The 23,132-nt window shown below is 43.1% G+C and overlaps 1 protein-coding gene across 1 annotated transcript; it reads left to right on the top strand.

Moving 5' to 3' along the window:
* The first annotated feature begins 3,237 nt into the window (after nucleotides 1–3,237).
* On the top strand, nucleotides 3,238–23,095 carry SLC25A18 (solute carrier family 25 member 18). The gene is made up of 10 exons (XM_063134423.1): nucleotides 3,238–3,362; nucleotides 9,045–9,161; nucleotides 11,784–11,906; nucleotides 13,435–13,490; nucleotides 14,934–15,024; nucleotides 16,592–16,710; nucleotides 17,047–17,239; nucleotides 18,964–19,118; nucleotides 20,710–20,785; nucleotides 22,170–23,095. The coding sequence occupies exons 2-10, from the start codon at nucleotides 9,139–9,141 to the stop codon at nucleotides 22,309–22,311; spliced, it is 978 nt and encodes a 325-aa protein (XP_062990493.1). The 5' UTR covers nucleotides 3,238–3,362; nucleotides 9,045–9,138; the 3' UTR covers nucleotides 22,312–23,095.
* The last annotated feature ends 37 nt before the right edge of the window (nucleotides 23,096–23,132 follow it).

The following is a 23,132-nucleotide window of genomic DNA, read 5'->3' as shown; positions in this document are numbered from 1 at the left end:
GTTCCTTTATGAGTTTTCCTGTACGCGGGCAATAAGTGCTGTTCCCAGAGACTTCATAGATTTCATCAGGCTTTCTTCCTGCTGTAACTCACTGGCTGTAAATTTATCCCTGACCACATCTGGCTTTCTCCTCTTATCAAGTTATTCAATAAGAAATGCCTTAAAAGTTCTTTATCTGAATCTGCTTTCCAGGCGCTGTAAACATTGGAGACTATGTCGGATTTTACATCTCCTGCTGCTAAGATTCTGCACTGCCTCCTGCAGCCAGGCAATCCCAAGATGACAGTGACCTTTGATAGTCACCTTCTCTCCAAAGTAATAATTAAAGCAGCAGCCAGTTGCACTCCTTTGTTGTTTTCAGGTCACACAAAAAAGCAACACTCATTGATGATTCAGCATCCTCATCCCCTGAACATACCCAAGGCCAACTATTATACTAGAAGGTGAGAGGAAGTATGTACCCTTAAGAGATGAGAGCCTCTGATGGATTGACAAGTGGAAGCCTGAGGATTCGTTTGCCCCTGGGCACTTGAAACATTGGCAAGAAAATAATCATTGTTGGCATATGAACAGAGTTCAGTGTTCCATTACCTAATAGAAATGCAATTGTAAGAGAACATTTTGTTTGTTGCCTGAAACTCTAGAGATATTTCTTCAAGCATTGTTTTAAACTGACAACCTAACTTGCACGATCAGGACTGGCAAAATGCAAGGAAAACTGGACTGGCTTCATTTTGCTTAGAGCCATTACAAACTTCAAACCCAATCCTTTCCAAGCTGAGATGGAGATAACCTACGTAAGTTGTACCTGGATCACTCAGCCTAGACAGGCATTATCTGTATGGAGGAAAAAATCAGTAACATCAGGAAAGGGTCTTAGGCTCACACACTCTCCTACTGATCCCTTCTGCACATACAGAATATAACCATCGAGTTGGGCTATACCATAATTACCCATACACACTATTTGTGACTCTACAATCTTGACCCCAAGATTTGAATTAGGGATTTAGTGTGCAAGAAGTTTGTGCATATTGATACAATGGAACATTTCAGTTTTAACTATTCTGCAAACAGTAAAGCAGCATAGCTCCAACCTAGGTCCTAGAGTTAGTGTGCATCAAGATTCTTGGCTCTTTCATTTGCTGCCTGCCTGAGATCAATCATAACCGAGCGCAAAATATTTACCTCCTCCCCTTCCACGATGAGAAGCCAAAGTGTTTCCTGATGCACAAATTGGAATCCTGAACCATCTTAAGAAAATATGAATCAGCAAGTATGGAAAGTAACGTGAGAAGCAACCTTTAGATTACAGATTTTAATTAGCAGCCAGTTTTGACAAGGAGATGCTTCGATGTAGGATAGAGGACTAACTAACTTCCACACACATCCCATGAACCCCACGGACTACTAGAGAATCAATCTCTTGCTTCTGGGTTGATTGGGGGTGGGCAAAGAGATGATGTTGCTTAGACGTCAGATTTGGCTCTGGGGCCTCTAGTTTGTTAATCTTTATTTTAAGTAGTTGGAAACCACTAATAATTCTAAATAGATTCCAGAAAGAATCTGAACTCTTTTGGAAGGGCTAGGAGAATATATTGAAACACTAGACTGAGGTGGGCATTTCCCCTGTTTTTCTTTGTTCTGGCTTTATACCTATGCTTCTCTACCAGTGCAAAAAGGAAAAACACAGATGTAAAACAAACTATCAGCAGAAGACAACATCTTTTGCTATCCATCTCACCCCAGGTAAACATTTCTGAGGGAATTCATGCACATGTATTTTTCTACACCAATTGTCCTTGAGCAAATGTGTCATAGAGAGACATAACATACTCAAGAAAGACATTTCCCTGAGGTAACATGAAGATTGATGGCCTAAACTTTTCTGAAGGAATGAACTGTGCTAAAACATACCTGAGGGCATTTAGGAGGATTGGGCATAGGGTTAGAGGATTCTGTGAACAAGGCAAAGTGTTTGCACAACAAAAGCCTCTTCTGGAAGCATCCTGAATCTCTCATGTTTGCCTAGGGGAAATGGCTAGCATTGAGGGGAGTTGTTTAAGGACATTTAATTATTATTTTCTTTTCAAAACCACTGTGGTGCGTTTGGGTTTTATTTAACATTCTTCTTAGGTATTCCCTGATGCAGTTGTAAGGACAATCTTATTTATTTATTTATTTATTACATTTCTATACCGCCCAATAGCCGGAACTATTAACAATCTTCTGAAACTGTTAATTGCCTTGGGTGGGGGGATCCTGCTTTCATGCCAATGAAGGATTTCCTCACAATACAAGGACTAGTTTCAAAGGCTTTTAATATTTCATTTGGCCCTAACTCTGTGTAAAAGCAGGAAGGAAGTGGCTGACATGTGTCTTAGCCACACTTACGTATTAATAGATAATCTATGCTAAGACCCTAAAGAATCCTGTAGCACCTTAAAAAGGCATCATTATTACAGCATAAGCTTTCCTGACAATGCATATGTTCCTATTTAAGATACCACAAGCCTCTTACTCTGTTGAAAGCAATAAAAGGGAATGTGGCTTCCCCTCTGAAATTTGTACTCTGTTGTTTGCTTTTGAGAATGTGCCCTCAGTAAGTGGCATCTCTGCAGCTCAAGAATTTTTAGTCTATGAGCTACTCTACATCAAGGAAAACATACTGCAACAATCAAAAGTGCACTGGAAACGATATAATTTGGCTGGCCCAGTGGCAGGTTTTCTTTCTGCTTCTTACAAGAATAATCTTTAACGTTTGTATAATGTATATTGCATGTCCAAAATACTTCAGTTATCCTTACAACAATCCAAAAGATTAGGACCATTTTATTATCCCCATAATACAGATGGAGGACCAAGTCTTGGAAACACAGTGTTGTCTATTGCCACCTTGCTGAGGTCAAAGTGAGAATCTTAACTGGGGCCCTTAGAGATCGTGTCATCGGTATTAACAACCAGTGTGATTACAGCCGGCACTTGGGAAAGCAGGGCTTGTCTATGCAGGCTGAAATGTGGACAGTGTTTTTCTAAAAACCGGTTTTAAGTTAAGGTTAAAAACAACATATCTTTTTGACATGCTTATTCTCCACCCATCTATCCCGAGCCAACAAGAGAAGCCTCGTGGGTGGGGCTTGGGGCCCCTTCTTTGCCAGAGCGGAAGAGGAGATTAACCAGGAAAGGGATGTTTTTGAGTTTTTCCCCCCACAATGTGTTCGAATAAAATTATTGAGAATTTGTGAACCGTCCCTTAAGCCGGGGATGGATTTTGTTAGTGGGAGGAATTCAGATGTGAGTCAGATGCTTAGTATTGAGAGAGAGGTGGAAGGGAGGAACCCAGTCGCCTGCAAACAAGGAAGGTAAGCGTCCCATCTTTTCTCTCCTGACTTTTCAGCTCTGCACATGTGTTTCATTCACAGAGATCTATTCTAATGCTTATTGTGCCAGAGGCAATTTACACATCCATGCCGTTGTTTATGCAAACTAACTTGGAGCGGAAACCCTCTGATTGTTCAAGCTGCTTAGATTCCTAATGGTTCAGGATATGTTCATTTGGCTAGTGGGGAAATTCTCCCCTATTTTGAAGTTAGATATGAATTTCCCACAGGTACTGGGGTGGTGTTGGTTTATGATCCTCTCCCACTTCTATAACAATGCAGCAACATTGTCCAAATCTCAGTTACTCCTAGTTTCTAAACATTCATGTATGCATTGGGCATCACATTTAGATAAGCTGGTATCAATGCATGGCATTTCTGCTCCCTAAAATCCCTGTATAGACATACCCTACAAATAGAGCTGTATTTAATCAGCTGAGCAAGTGCTGAAACTGGTACAGATTTTATAGTGTTCTGACAATCTCAACATAAATGCAAGTTTCTTGCATTCCCCCTTAACCATGGGGAAATAAGTTTGTAAATGTATGAGGCAGTAGCAGGTGAAATCTTAATGCGAGAATGGTGACAGAACAAGATTTTCTCTTGATTGGAAAACCAGAATAAATTATAAAAACATGAACGTTTATGGACTAAGCATACAACTTGAAAGATTTGTCCTACTTTGGTACTGAAAGGCAGCCAGAATCTACAGATCCATCAAACACAGGAACACACACAGTCAGAATCAAAGAGAGGAATAGGCAAATGGCAACCAACCAGCTAAAATACCTTAGACCTGAGGCTGTTATCTTGAAATTTTTACAATCCTCAGACAGATCTTTAAGATCATAAAATCCAACTCTATTGACCATGTAAACTAATGCCAAGCAAGGGTTTCCCTTCTAGGCTGTGCAGATATCAGTTATTAAAGCATTCCTCTGCACTGGACTAGATTTTTAAAAGGATCAAAGTGAGGATTCTCATGCTAGTATTATATAGCAAAATGTCCAGTTTCAGAATGAGGTATACCAACAACAATGCTTTCTTTCTTGCAAGTGTATCCACTTCTCTTTTCCCCACCCCACCCTCACCAGATGAGGCTTTCTGGTATGCTGTATGCTGTTAAGGGGAATACCTAGCCTATCTGTCCAAATTTATTTTATTTGTCCCAGGAACTACCTTTATTATTGTCAGGATCCACATAGTACTCATAGACATTTTTACACCATCTGTGGTATTATGGCGCTCTTGCACCATGCTGGCTTAATTTATTGACTAGTAGTATCTTGGGAAAACCTGATACTCATATGCCACAGATGACAACTGCCACTTCTTTGTACAGTTTTCTGATAACAGACTAAACAGAGTTGCACTAATTTATACTGGCTTTGACATCCTGCAGTTACAAATAATTGATCTGCTCTGATATCATGCCAGACACAGCCTTCACTTGGCCTTCCCCCTTCTTGGTGCCTGCCAAATGTTTTGGACTTCAGCTCCCACAGCATGGTCAACAGTCAGGAATATTGGAGGCTTGGGCAGCTGGGTGCAAAGAGGAATGGGGGAGACTTTCCACCTTGACTTTCATGTTCATTGAGCAATTTTCGTGAAACAAGCAGTGCAGGCACAGCCTTTCAAATGGCACCTTTTGTGTGTAGGTTGGGTGAGCCATTGATTGGAAATGGACAGGTAGCACTTGCTGCTTTGTAGTATGTGATTATGGCATGAGTGCACTGCTTGACAATTTTGTATGGCAGGTGTTACACATTGATTTCTGGCAGGTATGCAATACCTGTGTAGGATCCACATTTGCAGGACAGATCAGAAGGGTCATAGAATCATAGAATAGTAGAGTTGGAAGGGGCCTATAAGGCCATCAAGTCCAACCCCCTGCTCAGTGCAGGAACCCACCTAAAAGCATCCCTGATAGATGGTTGTCCAGCTGCCTCTTGAATGCCTCTAGTGTGGGAGAGCCTGTGACCTCCATAGGTAATTGGTTCCATTGTACTGCTCTAACAGTCAGAAAGTTTTCCTGATGTCAAGCCGGAATCTGGCTTCCTGTAACTTGAGCCCATTATTCCATGTCCTGCACTCTGGAATGATCGAGAAGAGATCCTGGCCCTCCTCTGTATTTGAAGAGTGCTATCATGTATCCCCTCAATCCTCTCTTCTCCAGACTAAACATGCCCAGTTCTTCTTCGTGGTCTCTGTGCATCACACATATGGGCTCTGCGCCTGCGCAGGGCCAGCTTCAGAAACTTCTCTAGCTGAAAGTCTTTTAGGCAGGAACCCTCCCCCACCGTCCACTGAGCATGCTCAGGGGTTACCGCCTAATCCCCTCAGTTCTCTTCAACCGCCTGTAGGGTCAACAGCTTGTGGAGACTTCTCATGTGTGGTATACTTTACCTCAGCTGAAAATATTATATTTTCCTCTTGTCAGCAACTTTACATGACCCGTCACTTCACTGTGAGTTGAGAGCGATGGTGCGCGCTCTGGCGCTTTGCATGCATACCTATGATTAGCAGGTCTCACTCTGTGAACTAGATTGAGGACCTACCATCCGATGGTGAAGGATTGTTCAATCTCATTGCTTATCTCGTTTCCTGCATCAGAACCAGCAAATTAAATTAGCCTATGAACTTGCTGGCCCCCCGCTGAAGGGGGAAGTGCGCTCTCCACCAGAGGAGGGGCCACTGCTACAGCTTTTGAAAGAGGTATTGCCATACCGGACCTCTGCAAAGCGGATACCTGGTTGACACCTCTGACTTTTGCCAGTCACTACCGTCTGGACATCAGAGCGCGTAGAGACTGTGCCTTTGGGCTTATCGGCAATCCGTTGAATTTTCATCCATCACCTGACATCACCCACCTCCGGGTAGTCAGCTTGTTATTTGCCCATATGTGTGATGCACAGAGACCACGAAGAAGAAAGACAGGTTGCTTACCTGTAACTGTAGTTCTTCGAGTGGTCATCTGTGCAGTCACACAACCCTCCCACCGTCCCCACTATGGTGTCATTTTTTGATTACCTGGTGGTTCACCTCAGTGAGACTGTTTAGGCGGTTTCAAGAACTGAGGGGATTGGGCAGGAACCCCTGAGCATGCTCAATGGATGGTGGGGGAGGGTTCCCACCTAAAAGACTTTCAGCTAGAGAAGTTTCCGAAGCTGGCCCTGCGCAGGCGCAGAGCCCATATGTGTGACTGCACAGATGACCACTCGAAGAACTACAGTTACAGGTAAGCAACCTGTCTTTCTTTCAGTCTCTCCTCATAGGGCTTTGTTTCCAGACCCCTGATCAACCTCGTTGTCCTCCTCTGAACTGTCCTCCGGCTTCTTGAAGTGGGGTGCCCAGAACTGGATACAATACTCAAGATGAGGCCTACAGTGCTGAATAGAGGGGAACCAGTACCTCGCGCGATTTGGAAGCTATACTTCTATTAATGCAGCCCAAAATAGCATTGGATTTTTTTGCAGCCACATCACACTGTTGGCTCATGTTCAGCGTGTGATCTACAACAATTCCAAGATCCTTCTTGTTTGTAGTATTGCTGAGCCAAGTATCCCTCATCTTGTAACTGTGCATTTGGTTTCTTTTTCCTAGGTGTAGAACTAGGCATTTATCCCTATTAAATTTCATTCTGTTGTTTTCAAACACCAGTGCTGGAGAGAAGTATGTCTGTTACTACAATCTTACTTCAGTAGTCCACATAGCTTCAGGAGCAGGTTTGCCACACATTCCAATGTTTCTGTGTCTCCAATGGTTCCATCTACTTCCTGTACTCTATCAAGTAGCAAGGAGGGATGGTATATACATGTCCTTAGAGAAATGTCTTGTACCAAAACTAACTTACACAAAAGATTAGTTTGCTATTATTTGGAATGGAACAATCCATGCAAATCTCCGCATTTGAAATGCTGCTATTACCACAGTTCATTTATGTGAACTGACATATGAATGATGACTAATTTCAAAGCCACAAGTGGTATTTTGGTCATGTGCGCAAATCCAGAGAGATCTTTCCTAGCAACCATGTTAATAAATAATGCTAACTGGTTATATATGGTTCATTGTTTATGTGTGACTCATTGGCCTTGCAAAATTGTTGCCCGGTTTCTTTTGGCATAGCTGGGTGGAAAGTTATATAATAGTTGAATAACATGATGATGACCATAAATACACACAGTCTTTTGTTTAATGATGGCTAAGGCAGCATCAAGACATGCCCAACCCTCTTAAAACCATGCAGATATTTTGAACATGCCCTCCTACCCTGGTTTTCCTATTGTTGTTATTCTCCAGCACTCTGGAGATATTTTGCTGCCACCTCCAGGCTAAACCAAAAATACAGGCTTATTCAACACTACATTTATCCCAGGACCCAACTTCAACAACTACTTCAGAAGCATGTGTATCAGTGGGATTTCTAGCTTTTACAGAAATGCAACATTGGTCTCTATACTGCTGATCATAAAGAACAACATACTAAACAGCCAATGTGCAGGTGCTTCTCGCTCTTCATCTAAACCAGCTCTTCATCTGAAGCAAAGTTCTGTGAAATCTTTCCTTGATCACCAGTCTCACTTTTCTGTACTTTCAGCTATCTGGTAACATCCCACATCAGGGATTCAGGGATTTGTGTTAATACATCCACAAAACTTGCAATTTCAGCCATCCTTTCCCTATTAAATTATGTGCTAGGTAATATAGGATTGAATGGCCAATGCCTGGGTAATGCTCACAAGCCTGATCTTGTCTTCCTTGGGTTGACATGTGCCCACATCTTCCTTCTTCCACAGAGGTTCCTTGTCCCTACCCAGGATAGTGTGGGTTCCCCCAAGACCTCAGTTGCAAAATGCTGATTTAAACATTCCCAGGGTGGCTTGTATTCAAGATAAAACCCTCTATAGGTCTAAGGATGCTTCCAGCACCTTAGACCTAAAGCGCCTAGCAATCAGATGTCATCGTGCACCAATTCTGTCTCCCCACCCCACCCCCAATGGATTTTCTGTAGAAAAAAGAAGTGGGAAAACACAGGAGTATTTTGAGTGAAGTTATCACCATCTGGCTGTCCTGTAAAATTCTTTGAAAGGCAGGGCATTGGATTGGTACTATAAGAATGCAATCCTATGCATATTGAAACAGAAAAAAGTCCTACAACTCCTACTATTCCCCAGCCAGCATACATAGGATTGCATCCTAAAAGTCTAATCTGGAAGCACCCTGATTGCCTTATCTGTTGGTCTCAGGTTTGTGCTTAGTGGATTTTGAAGGGGGAGGCCATTTTCTCCCTCAGTGGACTTTCTTCTGAGTAAATATGCTGAAGACTACACTGCATAACTTATTCTGTTGGTACCAAGTTCCTATTCTTAGCACCCTGGACTTAGGGCAAGTATATGTTTGTATGGGCAGGGTGGAGGGACACGTACATTCTACTACCAAAGGGAGGACAGGAAATGTTCCTGGTGTAAACTGGTTTAAGAAAGAAAGTGGGGAGGGAAGCTATCCATATGACTTCACTAAATATCTGAGGAGTCATCTCCTGGAGTTGATTAAATGATAAACTGCCATTCTCTTTTTGAACTGACACTCTCATTTGTTACCTGAATTACACCCCTGGCAAGTAGTATATCAAAAAGGCACTAATGGTGTTCTCTCTCCCAGCTGAGCAAAGGCAGACAGGAACATGCCCCCATGTTGAAAGAATTTTCCTGTATCAGCAGCTGCCGTCACTAAGAAACAACATCCCTAAGGAACAATGAGGAACAAGAAGAAGATTAGGTCAGTGCTTTTTGCTCCTTGCTTTTTCAAAGTGGGCGATTTTACTCTCCAGCAATACAAATGATGTTTAGCTTGTTGTCAGTGGCAGCAGGTTGGAACACAGAGTAGTTCAGACAGAAGATAGAGCAGGAACTTCTGGTAGATCTCTTGATGATTTGCACGACTTCAACAAAGGTTTCTGACACCCAGTTGTTCAACAATAGTAAAAAGAAATATGATTTTTCCCATCTAAATTTGGCTATTGAAATGAAAAAATCTTGGGGTAGCTGGGAGGGGACATTTGTGTGAAAGGACCTGTAAGCTCAGTTAAGTTCTGGTGCTGAAAACAAATCCCTAGGCTTTGAATGTGTTCAAAGGCTCGCTGGTTCTTAACTCTTAAGCAAATGAAATTTGCACCTAGTTGGTGGATCTTAGGGTCTAGTTAAAAATCAAACAAAGTAAATCTGACAATTCTTAGGTCTGCACACCCCTGGAAGTTATTAATGATCTCCCTGTTTAACCATTTAATTTTTGGTTTGCTTAGAAAGGGTAAACAGCCCAGATCCATATTAATTAAGTTGTAGGGTAGCCCAGAGCCACTGCTAAGCTTGCTTGGTGGGGCTGTCAGCTATCCCGTGAGCTTGGTCCTCCCAGTGTCCAATAATGCTCCAGCCAGTATCTTTCTTTATGATTTTAGGTGTGAATGGAAACATGGCATAGAAAGGGTGGCCAAAGAAAATCCTCCTACCACATGCTGATAATGATAGTACACAGGGTGACCTAATGAGACTGATGGAAAGTTAGATTCAAGTCAGACAAAAGAAGTTGCTTCTTCATGCAAGGCTTAATTTGCTTAGCAAGCAAGCCTATGTTTCCTGGGAGAGTGGCCCATGGACCACATGATTTTTCTGTTTCCCCCTCCTAAAGCCATAGATACTTCTATGATCTCCGGAGGGGGACTCTGAATCCTGATCCCTCCCCTGTGCCCACCTCACCTCCTCTCAGCCACCACGGGAAGGACTGTGGCAGTTGCTACCCAAGATTGCAGAAGTGACTTTGGGGAAGCAAAACAGGTTCCAGTAGGTGGGAAGGGGAGTGGCTGGGACCCACAGTATCTTGTGGCCTCTCCAGCCCCAGTACCTTCCCTGGCAGCACCTCCATTGATCCTCCTGCTCTTCCCAGTGTCTGCAGACAGAGCATTGGATATTCGGAATGCTCCAACATTGGAGTGTTTGTCCAGAGGGGTAAGATTGTGGGATCTGTCCCAAGGTGCAGTGATGGTCACTAGGTAAGGAGGCTTTTCAAAATGCTTGGACAAATCCATAGAGGATAGGTCTATCGATTGCTATTAGACACAGTGGCCAAATGAAACCTCCATGTTCATATGTAGTATGCCTCTGAATATCAGTGGCTGGGGTGTGCATGTTGTCTTCATAGCCTTTGCAGGCTTCCTGAATACATCGGCCTAGCCACTGATGAATTCAGGCACAACCTGTGGCTCCCAAGGGTGCCCTGACTCCCTACTACCACCTGTACTCTCCACCTCTTCCCCCAGACATCCTCATACTGATTATTGATATGTGTGTCTGTGTTCCCATGTATATGCGTGCATATGCTTGCGGTCTCCGAGCTAGCCTCAGATGTGGTCCTTAGGGCCGAAAAGGTTGTACACCCCTGCACTATGTGGACCTGTTGGTCTGATCCAGCTAGGCTCTTTTTCTCATTGCTCCAATGTGTGCATTGCAAATAAATGTGTCAGCCAGGACTCACGCAGTAGTAAATAGCAAAGAAATGGGAGGGTAATGGAAGCGCCTATCACATTTAACTCATGGGATTCAATTCAACTCCTGCACAACAGTAAAGGCAGAGAAATAAAGCTTACACACTGCCGCTCTTTCTCTGTTGTGAGCGTGCAGGAAAAGGTTATGGCTAGAAATGGGTGATTGGATAGATTGGGAAGAGGTGACAGAGAAGCATGTTTGTACTTATGCGTGGAACTTGAAGGGAAATCAGGATTTGTTAGAGGAGTGTTTATGGAGGAAAGGAGATGCAGCTTGGAATATGATGCAGTGAGCTGGGGCTTTGGGGAGAAATTTGGAGGGGAAATGATAGCGGTTCAATTGAATTTAGTATTGTCACTGAGGGTTTTTCCTAACCTATACGTAAATTGCCATGCAAGATTCCAGGATGCTCTGATACTCTCATCAAGATCAGGAATGGCTAAATGTTTTGATAGGTCTGTTGGACTGCAACACATGAGCACAGAAATCCATTTGATATTTTAAACTGTACACCTAAAACAGTCTAACCCAACCTGATGATGTGCTGGACTACCACTGATGGGAGTTGTAGTCCAACACATCTTGAAGGTACAAGTTTGGGGAAAGCAGACCCAAAACATCTAAGTTGTACACTTTAAAAACAGCAGTGCATAAGCTAGTCCCAAGATGAATGGTTTATTTTGGAGATGAAAAAAAGTAACTTAATGGTTAGTAAAGTGCCAGTATTTCTTATCCAGATTAGATGTGCTCTATGACGACAACACAGAGGAAGCATATCATATGAAAGCATTCATTCTATTTAAGTATCTGGATGCACAGAAAACTGCTGAGCTCTGTTAACCTTTCTCCTTCTTCTTTCCAGCCTTCCAGCGAAGTTAATCAATGGAGGTGTAGCAGGGCTTGTGGGAGTGACTTGTGTTTTCCCAATTGATTTGGCCAAAACACGTCTCCAGAATCAGCAAGGACAAGCAGTCTACTCTGGAATGTATGTGCTCCAGGGCTTGGTTTGGTGTGATGTGGGGAGGTGGAGGACATTAAGTTTGGCGCTTAATGGAGTCCAAGCTTGTTCTAATTAAGTTGGGAGCCATGTTGGGAACAGCTGAAATCTTTCCAAGTTCTCTCTTCTTTTCTCATACCCTCTAATTCATAAAGATCATGTTCCTGCTTGAAGGCAGGGAGTGACAGTGAGGTGTTGGAGGGCAGATCTGTGTGTGCCACACAGCCTGTTGTGAGCTAGCCTGCTGCTCTTAGATCTCAGGAAGAACGCTGTCCCATTACCAGTGATAAAGTGACATTCAACTGCCAGACTAGTTGGCTTCTTTACATGGAGGGCACATGTGTGTGCCGTTTTGACTTCCCTTCAAGGCACAAGAATGACTTAGGCCAGCTGTGGTGTTGACTGAAGATAACATTTCATGCATCTGATCAGGTAGAGTCAACAGAAAGAGAGAGAGAAGAGAGTGGAGAAAGAGGGGGAGGGAGGAAGGGCTTGGACAGAGAGAGGGAGGAGTATGGCCTACCCACTTTTGATTTTGGCCTGTCTACAGAAGGCAAAAAAAATTGCCTTCTGTGAGAGAAAGCAATCCCTATAGTCCTTGAGTAAGCGTCCCAGGGACCATAAGACAGCTCAGGAACCTCCCTCTGAGGTCAGAGACAGTGCTCCTACTCAGAAGGGGGAGTTGGAGATTTTCACAAGCAGCATGGAAAGAATCACACTGGCTGTCAGAAAAGCAACCTTGGAGGAAGAGGAAAATGGGGATTCAAGTAGATGGGGAAGGGAGGAGATGGGAGAGGCCAGGCTATAAGTTATCCTGAGCCTCCTCCAGCCTGCTTCCCTCCTCCTCTTAAGGGCTGAAAAGCCTGTCAAGTGAAAAATACCCAAGAGAGAGGACAGAGAGGCAAAGATTACCTCCACCACTCTTCCCGCCCTGCCAGCTTCAGCCCAGCAGGGCATAGCAAACTTGGAAGCCTCCAAGTCTGGGGGCTTCCAAGTGGTGAGGATGCAATTAATAGGATTGTGTCCTGAAATTGGTTTTTATTTGTGTTGAAAATTGTGGGTTAAAAGGAATTGTTTAGTGTGTTGTGGCTCAAACCACAACTCTGCCTTGTACGTAATTGTTTGGGCAGGTTACTTGTGACTAGCAATGCCTTCCATGGCAGCTATTTTGTGCAGGTGCTCAGGACAGTTTATCAAATTGCCAAATGTGCCTGTGGGCCCAGAAAGGTTGCCCACCCCTGGCTCAGACTAGCTAGTGTTACAGTAGCTTTCAGATATGACCACTATCCAATGGTTGGCTCGTCTATTTATTTATATATTAACAATCTGCATTTTGATTAAAATCCTACAAAATACCATCTGATTACCAGCAGAGCTTCTTGAAATGGAAGTTGCACAGTTTTGGTGCCATAGATGAGAAGGCCCTGCCCCAAACCTTGGACTGTGAACACGAAGAAGTGGAAATGGGGAGATATTTACAAATGCTGTTTCTCTCTCTCCTTCGCTTTCATTTTAGGCGGGATTGTTTGGTGAAGACTATTCGTTCGGAGGGGTTCTTTGGCATGTATCGAGGTAATCACTATAAAAACTGAAGGGCCTTCCTTTACCACTGAAGTGCAGCAGTACAAGGTGTTAGATGAAATGTATTATTTTTGGTTAAATTATCTGAACTGAAAATACGAAACGTGTTTTGAACATTTGTGATAGTTTAAAATGAAATATTAAATATTGGTGGTGCAAAGAGTACTTGTTGTAAAATGTGGAGTGTTTTCATAATTATGCATGATATGAGTGGATGGAATTTTATACGGTTGTAAAATGGTTTTGTATATTTCTGTAGTTCCTTGTGGGAAGGACGTACAGGACAAGGGGTCCTTGAAATATATTAGAGTCCAACTCCCATCAGCTCCAGACACCCTGGCCAATCACCGGGGATTATGGGAAGTTTAGACCAACGACATCCAGAGAGCAACAGGCTTTCCACATGGCTATACCATCTCAAAATATGTTTGATGTTTAGAATATTCACTAACACCATTGGAACGTTCACTTTTGGTTTTCTGAGACATGTAGGCACAGCCCTCTCTGGTCAAACACTGCTTACCGTGAGAAGCTTCTTTTCCCTGGAGCTCTTGAAGAAACATTTACAACAGGATACGATGTCCAGTCCAGGAGGCTGCTTTCCTAGCTATGCTTTGGCCAATGTCTCTGCACTTTTGATATCCGCTTCACTTGCCAATATCGCCCCTCCTTTGATTGTGGAGATGATCACCCTTGTACTGTGCAATTCGCAGCACTCTTTCTAGCTTTCCCTGATTTCTTTCATTAAAGCATTGATTCCCCTTCTTAGAGTTGATTCAAACATGTAAGTTCAATATGTTGTAGCCCTTCTTACACAATTTCAGGCTGCCAGTGGGGGACCAGAGAGGAACAATTGGGAGGTGTGAGTTGTAAGTGGTGAGAAACCCAGATCACCCCTCATGCAATTAAGCCAATTTGGATGACGTTACTACCAGTAAGTTGCTTCACAGAGTTACTAGGCAGCTAAAATGCCCTTTTGAGTCTCTTGTAACAAATAATGCATGTGCCACAACGATGAATATTGTAAGTATAAATAAAAATATATACATACATAGGGACTAATAGACGTAAGAGACTACCACTCCCCCTTTGTCCTATCGCAATTCTCCAAAATTGAACAAGAGCGTCCTCTTGTGGTCATTTCATGTATCAAGCCCAGAGAGTAAGAAGCATCTTCTCGGAACGCTATAAAACTTTTTTTAATAAAAAAATATGTCGAATTCAGCACTCTTTGTTAACATGGGGGAATATGCCTGATACTAATGTTTCAGCTGGTTTAATATTACTTTAATTGGGGTATTTAATCTATATTTTATTTCTACTTGCCCGAAACCTTCAGGTTTGTGGTATGTGTGTTCAGAACACAGTGCTAAAGGAGGAACATGTTAACCTACTATAAAGCAAGACTCTTTATTGCCTCTCATCCTCTCACAGGGGCTGCTGTAAACCTAACTCTTGTCACTCCTGAAAAAGCAATCAAGTTGGCAGCCAATGATTTCTTCCGACAGCTGCTCTCCCAGGATGGGTATGAGGAAAACAGCACTCTCTACCTTTAATCTTGCTGAAATCTGTGTGCTTTCCCCCCTGCAAACACATAAATCCTAAAATATACAAGGGAAATGTTTGCATTGTGAGTCACTGTTCCAAATTTGGTGTATTCTTTTCTTGTTTTGTGTAGTTGTTGGTGAGCTCTCTTCATAGATGTACATATATTTTATTCATTTTAGAAGTTTCTATACTGCCCTTCACCCACACCAGTGGGTTCCAGAGTGGTGTAAAAAGATGAGATAACATGTCAACAATAAAATGCATGTGCTTAGATTATTAGGAATGTTACTCTTTCCCATTATTGTATTCTTAAAATTAAACTTGTATTCTTTCTTGTATTTATTGTGTATGCATTGCTAGGTTTTAAGGAATAGGAATGCACAGTGGAGGTTAGAGGCATTTCATAAATTGCAGGGAGAAAAGGAATAGAATTAAAACTAGGTTCAAATTCTGTATAACCCTGACAACCTTCCCGTCCTTGATAAGGATGTCACATTTACTATTTTGCTTTGGGGGATGATGTGGGTGCCACTAATGGGGCTACCAACATTTTAACAACAAGGAGGTGAATTTAAAAACAGCTGTCAAAGCCCAAAACAAAAAAGACAGAAATAATTGATACAATTTATTAATGTGTTTAGAAATTGATGTGTTTTGGTTGTGGTAGTGTTTCCAGGATATGGAAACTAGTTTTTTAAAAGGTGCTTTATAATTTTATTACAGTTTCTTGTTTCCCTTGATAAATAGACACATCTCAAAACATGATGGGAACAATATATTGGTACAGTTGTCCTTTTCCTTTTTGTCAACTTTTAAACCAGCTCCTGCTCTTGCAATTTTAACAGCGACCTTCTGGGCAGATAATTATCATCTCCAGGAATTCACAAATTTTGGCTAACCCCAAAGTTATGGTCATGCTCCTTTTCAGTGCAATACTGTGCGTAACCCAGAAGGAAGTCCCACTGTGCTCAATAGGACGTACCCCAGGAAAATGTGCTTAAGGTTGCAGCCTTAGCCCCTGACCTGTGGGATGGGGAGGGGGAGCAGAGGCGTGTCTTGGTGCTGGCTGGCCGAGATGCTCCCATTGGCATTGCCAAATGGCTGCCAGCACCAATCTTCCCCTCCGGAGTTAAAGGCAAAGGCTGGAGTTCTTTCTAGTGGTTGGCAGGCTGAGGCATTTGGAGCTCCTTGGCTGCCCAGTCTGACCTTCCCCTCTAGCTCAGAGTCAGAGAGGAGATGGGGATCTTCTCCATAGTTGCAGTGCAAAACTGCAGGTATGATGCCCCAGCTAGACAGGATGGCTGGGGCAACTCTGGTCACCATCGCCAGTGGCCAATATGACACTCATCATGGGAGTGGAAACATGGACCGCTGTTTCACTCCGGGCTGCGAATCACTTCACTGGCTGCTTTCTGTAGATCAATTTGCTGTGGAAGGCAGAGAAATAGGACAGGCCATTTTCTTTTCTTGGTCATTTGACAGGCCTAAATCGAGTTGTGTGAGTGCCCTGAGCCATCCTTTTGCATCTGTGCTCCTCTCCACAGAAAAGAATTGTCATTGTTGAGGGAGATGCTGGCTGGATGTGGAGCTGGGACTTGCCAGGTGGTGGTCACATCCCCAATGGAAATGTTGAAAATCCAACTGCAGGATGCTGGCCGGCTAGGTGAGGCACGTTTTTAAATAAAGAAAGGGAAAACAAAGTCATTCAGTTGCTTTGTTTTCCAAGCAAAATTGTAGTATATGCACCAACTGTCCCTATTTACCAGCCACAGATCCTATTGTTAGTTATCTGTCCCTAATAAGTTATTGTGCTTGGATTTTTGTTTGGTTTTCTTTTTTTCATTTTGAAATGTGGTGTTAACATTGGCAAGCTGATGTGGAAACAGGATGGAATGAACTTGTGCTTCCAAAGAATTGAAAATCGTAGAAAGCAAAACAGGCAGATGTGTCCATCTCCAGACAAAAGACAGTTAAGATATTGCCCCTTATTTTGTTTTAGCTGCTCATCAAAAGAAGGCCTTGGGACCGGATGGAGCAGCTGCCGCCACTTCCCATCTGCCACCAGGACAGCCTTACACCACTGGTTCCACCGCAGCCTCTAAACGCCCCTCTGCCACCTTGATTGCCAGAGATCTCCTGCACACCCAGGGCCTAGCAGGCCTGTATAAAGGGCTGGGAGCCACCCTGCTCAGGTGAAAAGAGGGTGGGACTTCCCTTTCCTTACCTCATAGGACAGCAACCTTTTGCAGTCTTGAGAATGGGAAGCTGGGGAAACTTGCAGCCTGAGATGTGTTGGCTCAGGACAAGGAGGCATCTTTTCAGATTTATTTATTTATTTATTTATCATATTTATACCCCACTCCTCAGCCAAAAAAAGGCTCTCAGAGCAGCTTACACTTAGCAAGAGAGAGAGAGAGAGAGAGTGTCCAACAGGAGCAGGCCATGATGTTTCTTCTGCCTGCTCCTGTCCCCTTGTTCTTTCTTCTTCCCCACAGGGCCAAGATGACAGTTTGCCCTGTGGGGGTGGGGGAAGAGTCCAACAAGAGCAGGCCATGATGTTTCTTCTGCCTGCTCCTGTCCCCTTGCTCTTTCTTCTTCCCCACAGGGCCAAGATGACAGTTTGCCCTGTGGGGGTGGGGGAAGAGTCCAACAGGAGCAGGCCATGTTGTTTCTTCTGCCTGCTCCTGTCCCCTTGCTCTTTCAGATTTGGTCTCTGAACCACGATGGGAGGCAAGGGTGCCCCCCTATTCTACACACTTTCTTTATATTGAGGAAGAATTGGCTTCCCTAACTCAAGGAATGTCTTTGGCTTCCAAACCAGCATCTGGATCCAGGTGCTCCACATGATCTCATGTGTGGTCAAGGACTTCTTCACAGTCGGACTGCACAGAGGCCACCAGTAAGGGAGGAAGCAGCAGCCAGGCACCTCTCCACCGTGCCTGGGTCCAGCTCCAGCTGAGAGCCCCCTCCCTCCTGCTACCAACTGTCTCTGGAGAGGCCACCAGTGAGGGAGAAAGCAGCAGCCAGGCACCTCTCCACCGTGCCTGGGTCCAGCTCCAGCTGAGAGCCCCCTCCCTCCTGCTGTCACCTGTAACTGCTGAACTTTCCAACTAAGATTGTAGTGCCTGAATTTGCTTTCCTTTTCCCCCTCCTCCTCCTCCCTCCCAATCCCCTTTCCTTTTGTGTCATGTCTTTTAGATTGTAAGCCTGTGGGCAGGGACTGTCAAGAAATATTTTGTAAGCCGCCATGAGAGCCTTTTTTGGCTGAATGGCGACATAAAAATCCTTAAATAAATAAATAAATAAAAATTATTTATTTATTTATTTATTTATTACATTTCTATACCGCCCAATAGCTGGAGCTCTCTGGGCAGCTCACAAAAATTAAAAACATTCAGTTATTGGGCGGTATAAAAATGTAATAAATAAATAAAATAAATAAATATATAATAAATAAATAAAGAACAGTATAAAACCATAATATAAAATACAATATAAAAGCTCAACCAGATAAAAACAGCAGCAATGCAAAATTACAAATTTAAAACACCAAGTTAAAATTTATTTATAGACTGTTAAAATGGTGGGAGAATAAAAAGGTCTTCACCTGGCATCTAAAAGCATATAATGTAGGTGCCAAGCGAACCTCCTTAGGGAGCTCATTCCACAGCCAGGGTGCCACAGCAGAGAAGGCCCTCCTCCTGGAGGTGGGTTTCTGGTCAAAGCTACACATATAGTCATCAAAGGCTGAAAATGCAATGTGTGTTGCAATTCCTAAAAGGGCAGGTGGATTTTTATTGATAATCCACAGCATTAGCATAGAAAAACACCTTTCAACAAGAGACCTTTCCTGGGGCAGGGCTGCTCAGCCAATTAATATTGTTTACCTACAATGTCCCACTTCTACTACCAACAGGGATGTGCCTTTTTCCATGATTTATTTCCCACTCTTTGCCAACATCAACAAGCTGGGGCAAGACAACAGTGAAGAAAAAGCATCTTTCTTGCATTCGTTCATGTCTGGCTGTGTGGCAGGATCTGTGGCTGCCGTGGCAGTGACTCCCCTGGATGGTAGGTACTAGATTGTGCTACGGTAAAAAAAAAGTTTTGTGCATTTTTTTTTACCCCTCCCCTCATTTTATCACTGCATAAACAGCCAGAATAGTGCTACAAAGCAGATCCAAGTTCTATTAAGCTTCTTTCGGGACTGTTTATAAGTTACTTTCCCCAGTTTTATGTACTCAGCAAAATAAACTGCATTTTATACATGCTTTTTCTTACACAGAAACATAACATATGAAGTGGTTGTTAGCAACTAAGAGCAATCTGTTTATCTCACAAAACATTTAAGGAAATGTCTCTTAAAAGCATTATTATTATTATTATTTCCCACCTTTTTCCCCTTGCAAGGAACCCAAGATGGCTTACATACTTCTTTTCATCTGCATTTTATTCGCACAACCACTCTGTGAGGTAGGTTAGGCTGAGAGTCTGGGTCAAAGTCACCCAGTGGGCTTCATGGCCAAGTGAGGACTAGAACCTGGATCTTCCAAGTCCCAGTCAAACGCTCTAATCACTGCATCATACTGGCTCTCGAATGAGTAAACATTGCTTGGAACAACACTGTCCTGAGAGCTACACTGGAAAGCCAACATAATATAAGGGAAAGAGTGTCAGACTTGGACCAGGGAGACCTGGGTTAAAAACACTGCTCAGACATAAAACTGATAGGGTGATCTTAGGGCAGGCTCTATCCCTAAGCACAATCTACCTACTGGATGGTTGTAAGGATAAAGTGAGAGGGGAGAACCATGAGCCCTGCCTTGAGATCCTTGGAGGAATTGGAGATAAAATATTCTTTATTTTTCAATTAAAGATAAGACTACATGCTACAAGTCTTCAGTTCAAACCTGAGTTCAGCTAACTCAGTAGGTACCCTCAGGAAAGTTAAGTGGGGATAGATATATTAAAATCAATAGTATATCCCCAATTCTGATGTGCCCATGGAGCCATACTGGTCTACTTTGCAACACTGTTGTAAGGACTACTGAGATAATGGCCATCATTTGTACATCACAAGAAGCCAGGATTCTGCTGAATCCTGGTTTACTGTGAACTAGCTGCATACTAGTAGACACAACCATTTGCTCCTGTTCGGCTCCTCCTGCTAGCACAAGCAGCTAACTAACCACAAATTGAAAACTTATCATGACATCCAAATCCAGGATCCTGGTTTGTTGCACCATATGCAACTCGTGATAGTAAATCAGAGCTTGTTTTTGGCTTACAAATTCTGGCTTGTTTGGAAACAACAAACCAGGATATAGGTCTGGACATTATGGCAAGCTTTCTATTTCGGGTTAGTGACTTGTGTTTGTGGGACAAGCCAAGAGGAAGCAATTTGGCTACATGCAGAATTCAGGCTTATGATTTTGCACAAATATGGCCAATGTATATAGAACATAGCAGGTGGGCAGCTTCTTGTGATAATGACTATTAATGAATCACTGATAAGGGATAAGAATACCACTTTTCTGACCACTTCTATGACTAGGGCTGTTAGTGAAATAACTAAATAAAATTCTAAGTTACACTAAGAATAAATTCTGCAAACCAAATAACTTTGCATAGGTTTAAATTAAATAAATTATTGTTGTTTTAGTTCTTAAAACCCGCATTCAAACTCTCAAGAAAGGTCTGGGAGAAGACACCTACAATGGGATCATCGACTGTGCCAGGTAAGTAGAACTGATCATAGTTCACTGCTTGTAATCAGACCGTTTCAGCACAAGGTTTTTGAGCTGCAATTCCTTAAACACTTTTCTTGCTGGGTCCGAGATCATTGCCCTGTGTTAACCGTGTTCTCCATCATGTATATCAACGGCAAACTCATTCTCCAAGTTTAGATCCTTCTGTAACTAAAACGTCACTATCCCACAGAAGAGGGAGAAACTGAGCAGGCTTCAGGGAATTCCAAGGCTTGTGGGAGTAACCAAAATATTTAGAGAAAACCCTAAAACTCCCACTGCCACCAGTGATAACTGAGCCTGCAGAATGGATGGTGGGTTAGGAAATGGAGTGGCGTGTACTGGGACACTCCACACTGCAACATGTTTCATATCATAGCAGTGAAGAAAGATTGGGAGCAAGAAACTTCAGGCTTTCCAATTCCTGCTTCATTTTCTTAGGAGGAAGAAGCTGGTGACAAAGCAGGTACCTGCATGATTTGTAACCATATGCTTTGTTGTAGGTTAGAAATTACGGAATTTATCCAAGGACCACCTCAGATATTAAAAAGTAGACAGAAAACAGTTATAAATATGTGTCTAGTTTGTGAGACCCACCTCAGGCTCCCCACCCTCTTTGTTTTCTCCATGCCAAACACGGCAGCAACAGCTTTGCCTCGACTCATCTGAACTGACATCATGACCCATTTTGGGGTCACAACCCACCAGCTGACAAACACTGCCCTTGAACATCTATGATGCCACTCCAAACAATTGGTCTTTTGCTCCACAAGGTTGTCTTGCATCCAGGAGAAGAGGAGAGCACCACTGTGGCTTGGAGTGGCATCATGGATATTCGAGAGAAGTGGTCTTCAACTCCGCCTCGGCAGCACATGCTTTTACTTCACAGCAAACTCCTTTTCCTGGGCTTTAAAACTATCACACTGAGACCTTTTCCAGTATATGTGGCAGGGAGAACAAAGGAAGAACAAGAAACACATGTGCCTGCTTAGGAAGATATAAATCTCCCTAAGCCAGCAGAACACAGGTCTGAAGGCCCCCCCTTCTTGTTGGTGACCAAATAACACCTTAACACATAATTTGGCCTTGTGGGCTTAAATGCCAGGTGTGCAGGATCAGGGCACAACTGGAAGGTTTTTAATCCTTTCCCCCCATTGTCTTGATGATCCACCCCACCAGCCATTATTTGCATTGGGAGGGAAGTCTAGGGCTGTGCTCACCTTCCGTCTCTGGTAGAATCAAAACACTGGAGTTGTCAGACGTTGCTTGTGTCTGAACCGTTTTGTGTCTTTAACTGAGATCTGGCACTTTTAGTAGCCAGAGCTACTAAGGAACAGTGTACTTAACCAGGTCACTGTGTGTTTCTCACCTGCAGGAAGATCTGGATTCATGAGGGCCCTTCCGCCTTCATGAAAGGGGCAGGGTGTCGTGCACTGGTGATCGCGCCTCTGTTCGGAATAGCCCAAGGGGTGTATTTCATTGGCATTGGCGAATACATCATGGGACTCTTGAAATAGTGCCAATTTCAAACGCAGTGACTCTGGCTTAAGGTTGCACAAGTTCAATAGAACTCTTGGAGGAACAACAGGACTACTCTGTGAACATTTGTGGGGCTATGAACAACCATCTAGACTTCTACAGTCCAGGAATATGACCCACAAGACTTCGCACTGCCACATTCACCATTGCTGCATTTTCTTAACAACCATCCATATCCTACAGATGACCATCCAGTTCTTGATAATCCGAACTTAAAATGTATAGGCCCTTACCATTGCAAAGACAATACTGGAAAAAGTGAACGCAAAGTCTGCTAAAATCTCCAGGACAAGAAGGGAGCTGGAATGGCACTGAGATACCCACTCTTTACCAGTCCCTATTACTTTCCACCCATGGAGAAATTATAGCAGAAGAGCTACACTAATCCAAAAACTTCAAGCAAGATAGGAAAAGAACCCTGATTTTTCATGACATATGGAGAATACACTACAGTTTTTGAAATACAATAAACAATTCCTATTCTTTGTAACAATGCATCAGATTTACATTGCAAGTGCTTTAGCAAAACTTATGAATTCTTTTGCTTGGGGCCTCTTCATTGAGCTCCAGTTATAATACTCCAGTCCTCATCCTACTTCCTGCCACCCCCTCTTACCCTTCTGTTGCAGCATCCTGTAACGTAACATTGGTGGGGCTGGTGTAGAATGGTTCCTATTTCTGCTAATGCTAAGCAGAGCATGTCTCTAATAAATTGATATTGGTCAACATCCTTAGTTGATTCTTCCCATAATTACCTTGAAGCTGTTGACTTTAGTTTTTACCATAAAGTCTCTCTCCA

Source organism: Elgaria multicarinata, chromosome 9, assembly GCF_023053635.1.
Source record: "Elgaria multicarinata webbii isolate HBS135686 ecotype San Diego chromosome 9, rElgMul1.1.pri, whole genome shotgun sequence".
In the NCBI taxonomy this organism is placed as follows: domain Eukaryota; kingdom Metazoa; phylum Chordata; class Lepidosauria; order Squamata; family Anguidae; genus Elgaria; species Elgaria multicarinata.
The sequence above is the reverse complement of the archived record's forward strand: the minus strand, read 5'-3'. Positions and strand labels throughout refer to the sequence as shown.